At 40.5% G+C, this 16,632-nt stretch overlaps 1 protein-coding gene across 2 annotated transcripts in view; it reads right to left on the minus strand.

The window, feature by feature from the left end:
• The window catches only part of LOC126412600 (survival motor neuron protein), a 148,340-nt gene that overhangs the window by 95,913 nt on the left and 35,795 nt on the right, over positions 1-16,632 (minus strand). For both annotated transcript variants that reach the window (XM_050082266.1, XM_050082267.1), the window contains exon 2: positions 1,047-1,280. In XM_050082266.1, the coding sequence (XP_049938223.1) occupies positions 1,047-1,280 (234 nt within the window). The remainder of the gene's footprint in view (positions 1-1,046; positions 1,281-16,632) is intronic.

Below are 16,632 nucleotides of genomic sequence, written 5' to 3' on the forward strand. Positions count from 1 at the left end.
TCAACGGAGGTTACGGGAATGTAGGATATATTGCAGGAAGAGTTCCCACCAATGCAATTCAGAAAAACTGGTGTTGGTGGGAAGGATCCATATGGCACAGGTGGCGAAGCAGTCATTGAAATCAAGGATGTCATATTCGGCAGCGTGCTCAGCTATATGGTTTGTCGGTCGCCATTCATGCGGGCAGACAGTTGTTGGTAGTCATTCCCACATAGAATGCAGCACAGTGGTTGCAGTCTAGCTTGTAGGGCATGACAACCAACAAGCTATCTGTCCGCATGAATGGCGGCAGACAAACTGTGGCCAAGAAACAAGTGGACTACCCTGTTGCTGAGCACGCTGACAAACACAACATCCTTCATTTCAATGACAGCTTCACAGTTGTGCTATATGGATCCCTCTCACCAACACCAGCTTTTCTGAATTGCACAGGTGGGAACTCTCCCTCCAATACCTCCTATGTTCCCGTAACCTTCCTGGCCTCAACTTTCGTTAGTCATTGTCCTCACTCATCCCAGCCCCTTTCCTGTTCCCATTCCAAGACCACACAGTCCTCATTCCACCATCACACCCAGTCTTTCTACTTCTCTCCTTTTCCGCTCCCCCCCCCCCCCCCCCCCCTCTCTCCCTACCTCTTGCCTGCCTCCGTCTAACCTGCAGCACTTCACTGTCCACCACCCCTACCCCACTATCCCCCCCCCCCCCCAACCTCCTCATCACCTCCACCCAGTTGCCACTCCCATCATGCACTGGTGCTGCTGCTCCCAGTGTGGCTCAGCTGCCTAAGACTACTGTGTGTGTGTGTGTGTGTGTGTGTGTGTGTGTGTGTGTGTGTGTGTGTGTGTGTGTGTGTGTATTTTTGACAAAGGCCTTACTGGCAGAAAGCTTTATTTGTGACAGTCATTTTGTTGCACCTATCTGCTACTTAGCATTTCCACTACATGGTGAGTAGCAACTTTCCTTTTCATAATAATGTTACATTCCATCCTGGATTTTCCACTGATAGAAAATATCAACATCGTCACTTAACATAATACCAACTGCACCTTTCTTTTGTTGCCTTTCTTTGACTTTTTGCTTGCCACAGTTTGCCCAACACCACTTTCAAGTTGTTCTGGTAAATCTAAGCCATTTTCAAGAGGTTGTTCTCCACGTGCAATCATACGAGCAGCTATTCTGTATTTTGCTGCAAGTGAAGCTTCTTCAAATGCGTCAACCAGTGCTCGATCATCCCACGAGTTATTATCTGTTGCTGAACTGCTTTCTTCGGTGTCACTTCCCTGCAACAAAGTATGAGAAATAATTAGCATTACCATTACTTGTCCTACCAAAGTTGTAATATGACCTTTAGTTACAAGCATTCTTAGAACACAATGATAAGTAAATGTCACACAAAAATTTATTTTATTGGAAAAGCCATCTCATCCACTATACAAATGTCCCAGGAGGAATAGTCAAATATTCAGTGGTATGGGAGGAATGATAATTCTAATCAAAGAAGTCTAGTAAACACAGGCTCTAAAATTTATACCTTAAGAACCAAGAGCACTTTTTCCATCGTTTTTACCTCAAAACCTGTCTTCTACTAAAGAAGTGCTCATAGCTTTTAAGGTATCCATTCTAGAGTCCATGTTTACTATAGTTTTTGCTTCGGATGATCGTTCCTGTCGTTCCTAAATATTTACCATTCCTCCTGAGACGCTGTACAGTACCCCAGAGGTGTGATAGTCCAACTATCTTTGTGACAAGACAGAAGGACAAATGAAGCAGTGAGAGGGGAACAGCGTGCAAAAAGAAGAACAAAGAGAACACTAAAACTAATATGGCCAGAAACTGATACAAAGAGAGGGAACTGTGAAATAACATGATTAATGTTTATAAACTGAAGTTAGGTTTGACTGACAAGTTATATGACATAAACAATATTTGTATCCACCATATTACGACAGAAGGTCAAAAAGTTAAGCGACTTGCAATTTCTTCCATAGGGCTTGGTAATACTGCTAGTATCCAGGGCTGGGGTATTGTCATCTGCAACAATTCTATACAATATGTCACTCATTTCTGTGTTAGTCATGATATTGTAGCAGACTGTGAAACACGGCAGCTCCATTGTCGATCTACACCGAGGAGGAAATGAGGACAGTTACCTGCTTTATGTTTGCGGGAGATGTTAAACCTACAGAAATTATTTGTCGAATGCAACCAGAGTATGGGGAAAGCTGTTTATCATGAAGCAAAATCTACAAATGGATAGAGCACTCCAAACAGGGAAGAACTTTTCTATGTAATGAGGAAAAACATCGTGCAGGCCACTGACAACTACATAGGACAATGTAGAAGTCTCAAAAGGTATGGTGATTAAAAACAGGTGAATCACAATGGAAGAAATCGCTAATACTTTACATACAAGTCATGGTTTAGCGTATTCCGTCTTTCATGACAGGCTAAATTTTCAGAAAATGTGTGCGAACTGGGTACCAAAAGAATCATCAGTGCAGTACAAGCTGCAAACGAAGATGTGATAGCCGTTTATTTCACACCAAGAGGGGAAACTGAAAAGTGAGAACTACCAAGATGTGTTGAGAACTAAACTAACCTACAATCAGATCCAAATTGATGTGTCACTCACATCAACATAGGGAAAAGACTGATCAAAGTTTAAAAAAGTTTAGTGACAAAACAAACATCTGCTGCCACAATAGCAAACTCACAATTACAACATTTCACAGATATGGAGGCTTGACACTATGGTGATTCTAGAGTTTGACAAAGTAACACAATTAGGATCTTCACAGACAAATACGCTTGTATGGAAAATGTTCTAAGTGTGATGAAGCACTATATATTTAGAATCAGGGCAGTAAACAATATGGTTTTTCTTGTTCTTGCTGAAAATGAAGTATGTTCACTGAACTGAACAATGGAGCTTTTTTGCCACAGCAACTGTGGTCCATGGACATATACACGGACATATACAGGGTGGTCCATTGATCGTGACCAGGCCAAATATCTCACGAAATAAGCATCAAACGAAAAAACTACAAAGAACAAAACTTGTCTAGCTTGAAGGGGGAAACCAGATGGCGCTATGGTTGGCCTGCTAGATGGTGCTGCCATAGGTCAAATGGATATCAACTGCGTTTTTTTTAAATAGGATCCCCCATTTTTTATTACATATACGTGTAGTACATAAAGAAATATGAATGTTTTAGTTGGACCACTTGTTTCGCTTTGTGATAGATGGCGCTGTAATAGTCACAAACATATGGATCACAATCTTAGACGAACAGTTGGTAACAGGTAGGTTTTTTAAATTAAAATACAGAACGTAGGTACGTTTGAACATTTTATTTTGGTTGTTCCAATGTCACACATGTACCTTTGTGAACTTATTTCTGAAAACGCGTGCTGTTACAGCGTGATTACCTGTAAATACCACATTAATGCAATAAATACTCAAAATGATGTCCGTCAACCTCAATGCATTTGGCACCGTAGCGACATTCCTCTCAACAGCGAGTAGTTCGCCTTCCGTAATGTTCGCACATGTATTAACAATGCGCCGACGCATGTTGTCAGGCGTTGTCGGTGGATCACAATAGCAAATATCCTTCAACTTTCCCCACAAAAAGAAATGCGGGTACATCAGATCCGGTGAACGTGCGGTCCATGGTATGGTGCTTCAACAACCAATCCACCTGTCATGAAATACGCTATTCAATACCACTTCAACCGCACGTGAGCTATGTGCCAGACATCCATCATGTTGGAAGTACATCGCCATTCTGTCATGCAGTGAAACATCTTGTAGTAACATTGGTAGAACATTACGTAGGGAATCAGCATACATTGCACCATTTTAGACTGCCATCGAAAAAATGGTTGCCAATTATCCTTCCTCTCTCAATGTCGCACCATACATTAACCTGCCAAGATCGTTGATGTTTCAATTGTCGCAGCCTTCGTGGATTTTCTGTTGGCCAATAGTGCATATTGTGCCAGTTTATGTTATGGCTGTTGGTGAATGACACTTCGTCACTAAACAGAACGTGTGCAAAATATCTGTTATCGCCCCGTAATTTCTCTTGTGCCCAGTGGCAGAACTGTACACAGACGTTCAAAGTCGTCACCACGCAATTCCTGGTGCATAGAAATATGGTACATGTTGATATAGGATTCTCAATGACGTTTTTGAGTTTCCTGATTCTCGCGCAATTTGTCTGCTACTGATGTGCGGATTAGCCGCGACAGCAGCTAAAACACCTACTTGGGCATCATCATTTGCTGCAGGTCATGGTTGACGTTTCACATGTTGCTGAACACTTTCTGTTTCGTTAAATAACGTAACTATCTGGCGAACGGTCCGGACACTTGGATGATGTCCAGGATACCGAGCAGCATACATAGCACACGCCCGTTGGGCATTTTGATCACAATAGCCATACATCAACACAATATCAACCTTTTTCGCAATTGGTAAACAGTCCATTTTAACACAGGTAATGTATCAGGAAGAGAATACCATCCACACTGGCGGAATGTTACGTGATACCAAGTACTTATACGTTTGTGACTATTACAGTGCCATCTATCACAAAGCGAAAAAAGTGGACCAACTAAAATATTCATATGTCTTTACGTACTACATGAATATGCAATAAAAAAATGAGAGTTCGTCTTTAAAAAAACACAGTTGACATCCGTTTGACCTATAGCAGCGCCATCTAGCAGGCCAACTACAGTGCCATCTGGTTTCCCCCTTCAAGCTAGACGAGTTTTGTTCTTTATAATTTTTTTGTTTGATGCTTATTTTGAGAGATATTTGGCCCGGTCACTATCAATGGACCATCCTGTATTAGCAACATTTATTTATTTTTATATTAATTTAATTATTTATTTATTCACTCATTTGGGTCACCTGCGGACCATAATGCTTTTGTTTTGCTATGCTTTTGTCTACTAATTCTGGTGTCCTTGATGAAGTTTAATGGCTGTTTTTGTTAATACATTGAGCTTTTATGTTAGCACAGTAGTCCTTTATTTTCCTGCTCAGCTATTCTAGCATTTCTCAGAAAATTTCATTGTTGCAACATGGTTAACATCTATTAGGGATGTTACGAAGGGTCTGATTTCAGTAGCTAACTGTTATTCAACCCCGTTCATAATAAGTCTTGCTTAATATGAAGTTCTGCAAGGTATTTACTAGCTTGATCCAACTCCTTTACCCTTGGTGGCTACTTTTATCTCTTAGGACAGCCTATGGAGCGTAGTGTGTACGTGGCCATAGGAAGCTAGTTATCTTCTTTGATGTCATCAGTGAGGTTTTCTTGAAGTTGGGAGAGGACGGTACAAACTTACTTGCGAACTTTACCACTTGGAAGGATCCTTGGCCCACTATCTTTTGCACAATATTCTCTTCTTGCAATTCGAGGGTCTTTGTTGGGGTCTTCCACATTAGGAATAAGCACTCTGCTGTATAGCTACTGTGTTATACTGTCTTCAATATTCATCAACAGATGCTTTGAGATGTACATTTTTTTCTGGAAGCATAGTATGCCTTATCTAATTTGACTGTCCTTTGTTTGAGAGCTCTCACTTCACTGAAATCATATGATCTGCATTCTCCAAGACACTTTATGGTTTTGGTTCTTTATGTACTTGGCAGCACTGGCTGACCGTTTTAGGGGCATCTTCAATATTGGTAATGATTTCTGTCTTTCTGGTATTGATCGGAGATCTGGTCCATTTCCTGTTGATTTTTCCAGGACAGAGTTAAACAATATACACGTAATACACCTCCTTGCCTCAGAACCAATGTCAAAATTTAGGAGGAAGACATAGGCCAGCCCTCCAAGTGTAGCACAACCCCCACAGGTCTAACAATTGCCACGAGTTGAGCTCATTCCAAGGCACTCTTCCATCATCAGGGCGCTAGAAACTGGTGTGTGTGTGTGTGTGTGTGTGTGTGTGTGTGTGTGTGTGTGTGTGGGGCGGGGGGGGGGGGGGGGGGGGGGGGGGGGTTTGTCATGATAGTCACATGTGTGTTATGAAGAAAGTGACAAATCTGGGTATGACTAACCAAGATCTGTCATCTGGTCATCATAAAGCTGCAAAGCTATAGTAAAATCATAGAATTGTAATACCTATATAGCTGGTCACTGACAAAAATTGTATTGCACAACTAACTTTAAATACATGAAAATGTGTGTGTTGAGGACACGAGACACATGCCACTCAACAATTAAGATATTCCTCACACTCTTGACAAAATGGGCAATAAATTGTTTATCTGAGTGGACAATCTTACAGTTATCTGAGCCTGCAGAAAACATATATTGGGCAAGTTAGTAAACTGCATAAAAGGCAACTTGTCGATATATAAAAATAGAGAATATCATCATACATGAGTATTTACCCAAGTGTTTGCACGTGCTCTGTTTCAAAAAAATTAAATAATCCCAACATAAAATGTTACTTAATGAAATGAGCATTGGTTGAGTAAAAGTATACAAAAAAATTTTATCCACAAACATGCAGTTTGCAAACCAGTTACACAGAATCTGCGTGAATGCCAGCCACCCTGAGAATATATCAAAGTAACTCTTAACACTTCAAAGAGTTATCAAATAAGCCTGTTTTGTTAATTTCATGTGGCCACCCAGTTTTTTTTTTATTGTGGTACTGTGTCTTGCTCAACAGAAACTGTATGTAATGATATTTACGTAGTCATATGAATATAATAGAGGGAAACATTCCACATGGGAAAAATATGTCTAAAAAGAAAGATGATGAAACTTACCAAACAAAAGCGCTGGCAGGTCGATAGACACACAAACAAACACAAACATACACACAAAATTCTAGCTTTCGCAACCAATGGTTGCCTCGTCAGGAAAGAGGGAAGGAGAAGGAAAGACGAAAGGATATGGGTTTTAAGGGAGAGGGTAAGGAGTCATTCCAATCCCGGGAGCGGAAAGACTTACCTTAGGGGGAAAAAAGGACAGGTATACACTCGCACACACACACATATCCATCCACACATACACAGACACAAGCAGACATTTGTAAAGGCAAATTGCCTTTACAAATGTCTGCTTGTGTCTGTGTATGTGTGGATGGATATGTGTGTGTGTGCGCGAGTGTATACCTGTCCTTTTTTCCCCCTAAGGTAAGTCTTTCCGCTCCCGGGATTGGAATGACTCCTTACCCTCTCCCTTAAAACCCATATCCTTTTGTCTTTCCTTCTCCTTCCCTCTTTCCTGACGAGGCAACCATTGGTTGCGAAAGCTAGAATTTTGTGTGTATGTTTGTGTTTGTTTGTGTGTCTATCGACCTGCCAGCGCTTTTGTTTGGTAAGTTTCATCATCTTTCTTTTTAGACATATTTACGTAGTCAGTACTACATGGCCTTTGTAAACTACGAACTTAGTTTAAAATAATCATATTCGTAAACAACAGATAACATTACAAGTGAGTGGTAGTTTCTGCTATGATATGTTGTTGGTGTTTAATACCAATACTACAATAACACACACTGTTTTGAAAAAAATATTATTTAATAGACTAAACATAATGTATGTGTTATATTTCAGAGAGTACATTTCAGACACTGTTGATAGTATGTACTGAAAAATTGAATTTGAAAATCTTTGTAATGTTCTAAGTTTTTGGGGATAACAATCATTAAAGCTGCATATTAAAATGGGATATTGTTAGTGGACCAGACAAATATTATGAGATGGTTTTTATCAGCCCAGGGAAATGACTAATCATTTAGAGAATATATTGTTTATCTATTTGTACCCAAAACGTGACACTTTGATGTGATATGTAACATAAAATTATTCATTTTTTATTATATCCGTGTTGTATGAAAAACTGGCATTATATTTCCCACTCAACAAATTATTCATTTTCAAAAACTCCAGCCACAAAACGCCTGGGAAATTTCAAACCCTAACAAAGTGTCTCATGCCCTCAATGTTTGACATACCTCCTGCACTGTGTTTTACATTGATATAATTTTGCAGGTGCCTTCAGTGGTGTGTATTGATACTGTCTACGAACTTTGCAAATAGTGTAGGTAGTAATGAAAGTGAAATTAAGATATCATGTCTGATGCGTAAGTTTTACTGCACAAAATTATGTATAAGGTTGGTTGGAAGTCATTAAGTGCTCTCATTCTCATATACTGGATTAATCAGTCCAGGTATTTGTGCACCATCAGTTATGCTGCCTCAATACCAACACACTGTTCCGAAGGGTAATACTTTTCTTACTGCATTAAAAGTTTTAAAAGAAGATTGCACCTCTTAACAAGAAGATGACAGCATTTAAAATTTTTAAATCCGTCAATTATATATATATAACCTGCAACAGCGATAGATGCCTAGTAATTCGGATGACCTGCTGATGAAACTCTTATTCATAATACTACTGATATCAAAAATATGTTTTTACAACTGATAGTGAATAAAGACTGTCATTGTTTGTGAATTTATTTAGTCACAAGTTTCAGCATATGTATAGCCTGTCTCCATAATGGAAGTAGTTCCTTCATTCAATGACTAACTTCTTCAATTTAAACTGAGAGATGTAATATATTCTTATGGAGAAATTTCAGACAAAATTAATAAAATAACTATGTTCATTTTCTCACTGACTCTTGTCTTTGTCCCTCTACTCTCATTGTGAGTGATACTTGCACTGATCTAGGTGTTACTGAAGAAACTTTAGTTTTACAAGCTTGTCAATGCATAGGAAATCACGGAATGTGACCAAATATTCCAAAAAATTAAAAATACACCTGTCCCACTGTCATAGGAAATAGAGGTCAGATAACCAAACAAGGTGATAATTGTCATGTAGTTGGCAAATAAAACGCAGCTGGTTACAATATATTGTACCAGAGGCAGTAGTACTTTCAGTCGGTGGTTGATTATATTATCAGAGGAGGAAGCTGTGTGGCAATGGACAATTATGTACTCTTAAGCTGATAAGTATCATCACTTTTCACTAAGCAAAAGGTCTGCCATGGTCAGGATGTTGTTAGATACTTACAACCATTATTTTGCTCTCTGGCACATGATCCTGCTACTTGACAGTGAAATAGACTAGACTCCTCTCCATTCAATCCTTATAACAGCTGTGGAGTACCCAACGCAAGATACAAATAAATGCCTCCTGCACAAGACAGTATTAAATGTCAAAGAATTTTAAACAAAGTGCACAGGGTTTGAAGCACTCCTAGAAAGTACTGAAGCTAATGTAACACTAGGCTCAGAAAGCTCACTAAAACTTGAAGCTGACAGCAGTGAGATCTTTGGGGAAAATTTAAGCATAGCAGGATAGGGAAATGGAAGTAGTGTGAAGCTGCATGTGGGATTGTCTGGGCACAACACAGTATCAAGGGTGGCCAAAAAATTATAATAAGACCCTTCTATTGATCACCAGATTCTCCTCCTGATATAACCAAAAAGTTTGGGGAAAACCTCAGTTCCCTTGTACATAACCTCCCTAATGATACTGTAATCTTTGGAGAAGAGACTTTAATCATCCAACAAACAATTGGGAAAACTACAGTTCTGTTAGTGGTAAGCATGATAAGATATCCTGTGAAACATTACTAGATGCTTTCTCTGAAAATCACCTAGAATTGACAGTTCACAACCCCACTCAAGATGGAAGTATATTAGATCTAATGGCAACAAACAGAACTGACATCCTTGAAGTCCACCTCAAAAGGGATATCACTGACCATGAGGCAGTTACTGTGACAATACTAAAACACAAAAGGTAACTATTGAAACTTTTAGCTCCAGACTGGATAATATACAGGAACTACTGCTCAAGTTTAAAACAATACTTGACCACGTACTGGATAGATATGTACCCAGCAGGGCAGTTCATAACAGGTGGATCCTCCATGGTTTACAGTCACTGTAAAGAAAGGTCTAAAGAAAGAGTACTGCATAATAGGTATACATACAATAAAGCATAGGCTCACAGAGAGAGGTATGTTGAATGAAATGCATTTGGCAGCAATGCATGAAGCCTTCAATGACTGCCATAGCAGAATACTAATGTCAAATTATCTTCCACAAATTCTGGTCATATGTAAAGGCTGTTAATGGCACCAAAGTTAGCATCCAGTCATTCATGGACAATACGAACTGAAGTTAAGAGTAGCAAAGCAAATATTTCTTTACAAAGATAAGCCCAGGACTATTGCCCCTACTTAATTCTCGTACCCTTGAAAAGATCAGTGAAATAGATATTAGTGTCAGTGGCATTGAGAAACAGCTGAAATCGTTAAAACTGAACAAAGCCCCAGGACCCCATGGATTCCCTATTAGGTTGTACACCCAATTTGTAGCCGAGTTAGCTGATCTGTTAACTACAATCTATTTTAGATCTCTTTAACAAGAAACTGTGCCCAGTAGTTTGAAGAAAGTACAAGTCACATCTGTCTACAAGCAGGTTAGCAGAAGTGACCCAAAAAAACTGTCAAATATCCTTGACATCCATTTGTTGTAGAATCTTATGACATATTCTGAGCTCAAATATAATGGGGTACTATTAACAGAATGCCACCCAGCATGGATTCTGAAAACAGCTCACATGAAACACAACTCACACTCTTCTCACCCAACATCCTGAAACCCATAGATCAAGGCACTCGGGTTGACGCAGTAATTCTCAATTTCCAAAAGGCATTTGACTTGCACAAAATATGTGACTGGACTGAGTAACTTCAGATTTACCCCATGGAAGTGCGTTGGATCCTTTGCTATTCATGACGTATATTAATAATCCTGTGTCAATGTTAATAATAACCTCAGACTTTTTGCAGATGACACAGTCACTTGTTGTGAAGTACAGTTTGAATGAAGCTATACAAATATTCAGTCAGACCATGCCAATATTTCGAAGTGGTACACTGACTGGCAGCTTTCTTTCAATGGTAAAAAATGTAAAATTTTGTTCTTCACAAAACAAAACAAAAAACAGTGTCCTATGAATACAATATTAGTGAGTCACAGTTGAAAAAAACTTCAGTGTAGCACTTAGTAGGAACAAGAGGTGCAATGATCACATTCTCAGTCAGGGGTAAGGCAGATGGTAGACTTTTGTTGACTGGCAGAATACTAGGGAAATGCAATCAGTCTACAAAGCAGATTGCTTAAAAATAATTTGTGTGATCCATCCTAGAATATTGCTCAAGCATATGGGACCCATATCAAATAGGACTATCAGGGGATATTGAACACATACAGAGAATGGCACACAAATGGTCACAGGTTTGTTTGACCCACAGGAGAGAGTCACTGAGATATAGAAAGAATTGAACTGGTGAACTCTATACAGACAGAAACTATTCTGAGAAAGTCTGCTAACGAAATTTCAGGAAATAGCTTTAAATGATGACTGTACGAATATACGAGGGATTATCTGCGTATTACTGGACACAGTTCGTGCGTTTTCGTCAAGGTCTACAGCAGATTTCTGTAGCGTGTGTCGATAGTCGTTTGTTTGCTTGTTTTGAAAACTAGCGACAGCTTGTTGGCGTTAGTCAGCCAGTCAGTGCGGCAGTAGTAGCCAACCGAGACAGATGCATCAACAGTAACCGCTTTTGTGACACTTACGAGTTCCTAACCAGGATCGAATTTTATTATATCATCTGTGTGCTTTAATCGTTTAGTTTCTTGAGTTTATGCATGTAAATTTAATATCTAATAACCACAGTTCTTGCGTTCTCGTCTGCATCAGAAAGTAAACCGATTTTGTGACATATTACAAGTTCCTAATCGGGGGCAAATTACTTAGTTTCACCCGAGTGCTTCGCTAGTTAGGTTTTTGAGTATCTGCGTATTAGTAGACACAGTTTGTGCATTTTTGTCAGGGTCTACAGTAGAGATGTGCAGCACATGCCAATAGTCCGTTTATCTGAATAGTTTAGTTTTACATGGTCTTTAGTATGGACAGGGACTGCGATTGTTGTGTGCGGATGCGAGCCAAGTTGGTGACACTTCGTTCTCAGCTTCAGGCTGTGATGGCTTCGGTTACACAGCTTGAGGCTGCAGTGGATGGACGCAACTGTTGTGGGCTGGCCGTAGGGGTCCAATGGACATTCAGCACATCAGAGTCCTCCGATCAGTCCTCACCTGTGGCCAACCCAGTTACTGCTCACACTGAGGCTGACCCCTCACCTGTAGTCGAGGGGGAGGTCACCCCGGGGCGAAGCAAGCAGCAAAAGACTTCCCAGGTGGCCGCACGTAAAGCCTCCCTGGTTTGCCTGACAAGCAAGTTCCAGATGCTGTCTTTGGCCGACACTATCGCTGAGTCAGATATCGCCTATCCTGTTTCAGAGGAAACCACTCAGCCTGCAAGATCCAGGCAATCCCACAGGGTGGGATTATTGGTAGTTGGGAGCTCCAACATTAGGTGCGTTATGGGGCCCCTTAGTGACTTGGCTGAACATAAGGGTAAGAAAACCAATGTGCACTCCATGTGCATACTGCGTGGAGTCATTCCAGATGTGGAAAGGGTCCTCCCAGATGCCATTAAGGGCACAGGGTGCAGCCAACTGTAGGTGGTTGCTCACATCAGTACCAATGATGTGTGTCACTTTGAATCAGAAGAGATTCTCTCTGGTTTCAAGCAGCTAACAGAAGTGGTAAAGGCTGCCAGTCTTGCTTGCAAGATGAAAGCAGAGCTGACTATTTGCAGCATAGTCGACAGGATAGATTGCAGACCTCTGGTACAGAGCCAAGTGGAGGGTCTGAACCAGGGGCTCTGACGGTTCTGCGACTGTGTAGGCTGCAGATTCCTCGACTTGCACCAAACGGTGGTTGGGTTTTGGGTTCCGCTGAATAGGTGAGGTGTCCACTATACGCAGGAGGCGGCTACACGGGTAGCAGGGGCTGTGTGGCGTGGACTGTGCGATTTTTTAGGTTAGAGGGTCTCAGGAAAACACAAGAAAGGCTTCAGTCACAAAGGGTGCAGGCTGAACACAGGAAGAACGTTGATACAGGAACCATTGGTATAACAGTTGTAAACTGTCGTAGCTGTGTTGGAAAAGTACCAGAGCTCCAAGTGCTAATAGAAAGCACTGATGCTCAAATCATTAGGCACTCAAAGCTGGCTGAAGCAGATATAAGCTTAGCCGAAATTTTTGCAAAGAACCTAATGGTGTTCTGAAAGGATAGGCTAAACACGGTTGGCGGTGGCATGTTTGTTGCTGTCAGAAGCAGTTTAACTTGTCGCGAAATTGAAGCAGATACTTCCTGCGAGTTAGAATGGGAAGAGGTCATTTTTGGCAACCGGAATAAAATAATACTTGGATCCTTTTACCTACCTCCCAATTCAGACGATACAGTTGCTGAAAGGTTCAAAGGAAACTTGAGTTTGATTTCAAACACGTACCCGACTCATACAATAATAGTTGGTGGCGACTAATTTACCCTCGATATGTTGGTGAAAATACATATTTAATTCCGGAGGTACGCATAAAATATCATCCAAAATTGTGCTAAACGCATTCTCTGAAAATTATTTCGAGCAGTTAGTTCATGAGCCCACGCGAATAGTAAACGGTTGTGAAAACACACTTTACCTCTTAGCAACAAATAATCCTGAGTTAATAACGAGCATCAAAACCGATTCAGGGATTAGTGAACACAGGGTTGTCGTGGCGAGATAGAATACTGTAATCCCCAAATCCTCGAAAAATTAACGAAAAATATGCCTATTCAAAAAGCAGAGAAAAATTCGCTTGACGCCTTCCTGAGAGACAATCTCCACTCATTCCAAATTAATAATATATGTAGACCAAATGTGGCTTAAATTCAAAGTAGTAGTATCGGCAGATATTGAGAGATTTATATCAAATTAACAAACGACGGAGCTGATCCTCCTTGGTACACAAAACGGATTAGAACACCGTTGCAGAAAAACGAAACAAACATGAAAAATTTAAAAAGACGCAAAATCCCCAAGACTGGCAATCTTTTACAGAAGCTCGAAATTTAGCGCGGACTTCAATGCGAGAGGCCTATAACAGTTTCCATAATGAAACTGTCTTGAAACCTGGCAGAAAATTCAGAGAGATTCTGGTCATATGTGAAGTATATTACCGGCAAGAAACAATCAATGCCTTCTCTGCGCAATACCAATGGAAATACTATCGACGACAGTGCTGCCAAAGCAGTGTTCCTAAACACAGCCTCCCGAAAATCCTTCACCAAAGAAGACGAAGTTAATATTCCAGAATTTGAATCGAGAACAGCTGCCAACGTGAGTAACGTAGAAGTAAATATCCTCGGATTATTGAAGCAACTTAAAGCAGTAACAGCAATTCTTCTGGTTAGACTGTATACCAATTAGGTTCCTTTCGGAGTATGCTGCTGCATTAGCTCCATACTTATATACAACCGTTCGCTCGACGAAAGATCCGTACCCCAGTCAGGTGCACAGGTCACACCAATATTCAAGAAAGGTAGTAGGAGTAATCCACTAAATTACAGGCCCATATCGTTAACGTCGATATGCAGCAGGATTTTGGAACATATTTTGAGTTCGAATATTATGAATTATCTCGAAGAAAACTGTCTACTGACACACAGTCAACATGGGTTTAGAAAACATCGTTCCTGTGAAACACAACCAGCTCTTTATTCACATGAAGTGTTGAGTGCCATTGACAAGGGATTTGAGATGTATTCTGGATTTCCGAGTGACACTGTACCATAAAAGCGGCTCATAATGAAATTGCGTGCTTATGGAATATTGTCTCAGTTATGTGACTGGATGTGTGATTTCCTGTCAGACAGGTCACAGTTCGTAGTAATTGACGGAAAGTCATCGAGTACAACAGAAGTGATTTCTGACATTCCCCAAGGTAGTGGTATAGGTCCTTTGCCGTTTCTTATCTATATAAACAATTTGGGAGACAATCTGAGCAGCTGTCTTCGGTTGTCTGCAGATGACGCTGCCGTTTATCAACTAATAAAGTCATCAGAAGATCAAAACAAACTGCAAAACGATTTAGAAAAGATATCTGAATGGTGCGAAAAGTGTGAGTTCATCCACATGAGTGCTAAAAGGAACTAACTTCGGTTACACGATAAATCAGTCTAACCTACAAGCCGTGAATTCAACTAAATACATAGGTACTACAATTATTAACAACTTAAATTGGAAGGAACACACAGAAAATGTTGTGGGCAAGGCGAACCAAGGACTGCGATTTATTGGCAGGACACTTAGAAAATGTAACAGACCTGCTAAGGAGACTGCCTACACTACGCTTGTCCGTCCTCTCTTAGAATACTGCTGCGCGGTGTGGGATTCTTACCCGATAGGACTGACGGAGTACATCGAAAAAGTTCAGAGAATGGTAGCACGTTTTGTATTATCGAGAAATATGGGAGAGTGTGTCACAGGAATGATGCAGGATTTGGGCTGGAAATCATTAAAAGAAAGGTGTTTTTCGTTGCGGCGGAATCTTCTCACGAAATTCCAATCACCAACTTTCTCCCCCGAATGCGAAAATATTTTGTTGACACTGACCTACATAGGGAGGAATGATCACCATGATAAAATATGGGAAATCAGAGCTCGTACGGAAAGATACAGGTGTTCATTCTTTCTGCGCACTGTACGAGATTGGAATAATAGATAATTGTGAAGGTGATTCGATGAACCCTCTGCCAGGCACTTTAATATGATTTGCAGAGTATCCATGTAGATGTAGATTCAGTAAGTAATGCAATATTTTTTCTGAAAGCAGGCTGATTTTATTTTCTATTCCAATATACCTCATTATTTCCCACTCTTTACAACAAAATCCTATTTTCAACTGCAATGCAAATGCCTTATGCCATTTAATGGGAAGGAGCTGTATGCCCACATGATACCATTCTACTGGTCAATGCTGGAGCCAGTCAGTGCTGGCGCCAATGCCTTGCTGCATCAATAACCTCTTCATCACCCACATACTGCTTCCCACAGTTTGGGTCAAACAGATGGAAATCTGAAGGTGCGAGATCCGAGATGTAGCCTAGGTTGGATAAGGAAGAACAGTCCCATGAAGTTTTGTGAGGTCCTCTTGGGTCTGTAGACTTTTGTGAGGCCTTGGGTTGTCATGGAGGAGAAGGTCATTTGCATTTTTGGGCAACGAACACAAAGTCATTTCAGCAATTTTGTGAGAGTAGCACAGTACACTTCAGAGTTTATTGTTGCATCATGAAGGAGGACATCAGAGTAACCCCTTCAGAGTCCCAATGCCTCTATCGGCCTTGTAACATGCAAGCAATTCCAGATGTCATTGCTCTTTATCGTCTTCTGTTAGGCAACAAAGAACCCAGCAGACACACAATTTTGAGCACCCCAACTGGTAGACGAATATGTCACCACTACCATCAGAGACGTCCAGCTGTGCACTCACCCAATATTTTGGGAAGAATTCTGGATATCACACGAAATCTTGGAACACACAAACCAAATTCGCCTCATAGCTAAAATAGAGGAAAGTTTCTGTGGGAGACCCAGTTCAGCCATCAGGTCATCAAATATTAAATAAAATATATTAAACTGACAGCTGTGACCACAACTGTGATATACTGGGGAC

The sequence above is a fragment of the Schistocerca serialis genome, chromosome 7 (assembly GCF_023864345.2).
Source record: "Schistocerca serialis cubense isolate TAMUIC-IGC-003099 chromosome 7, iqSchSeri2.2, whole genome shotgun sequence".
Taxonomy (NCBI): Eukaryota; Metazoa; Arthropoda; class Insecta; order Orthoptera; family Acrididae; genus Schistocerca; species Schistocerca serialis.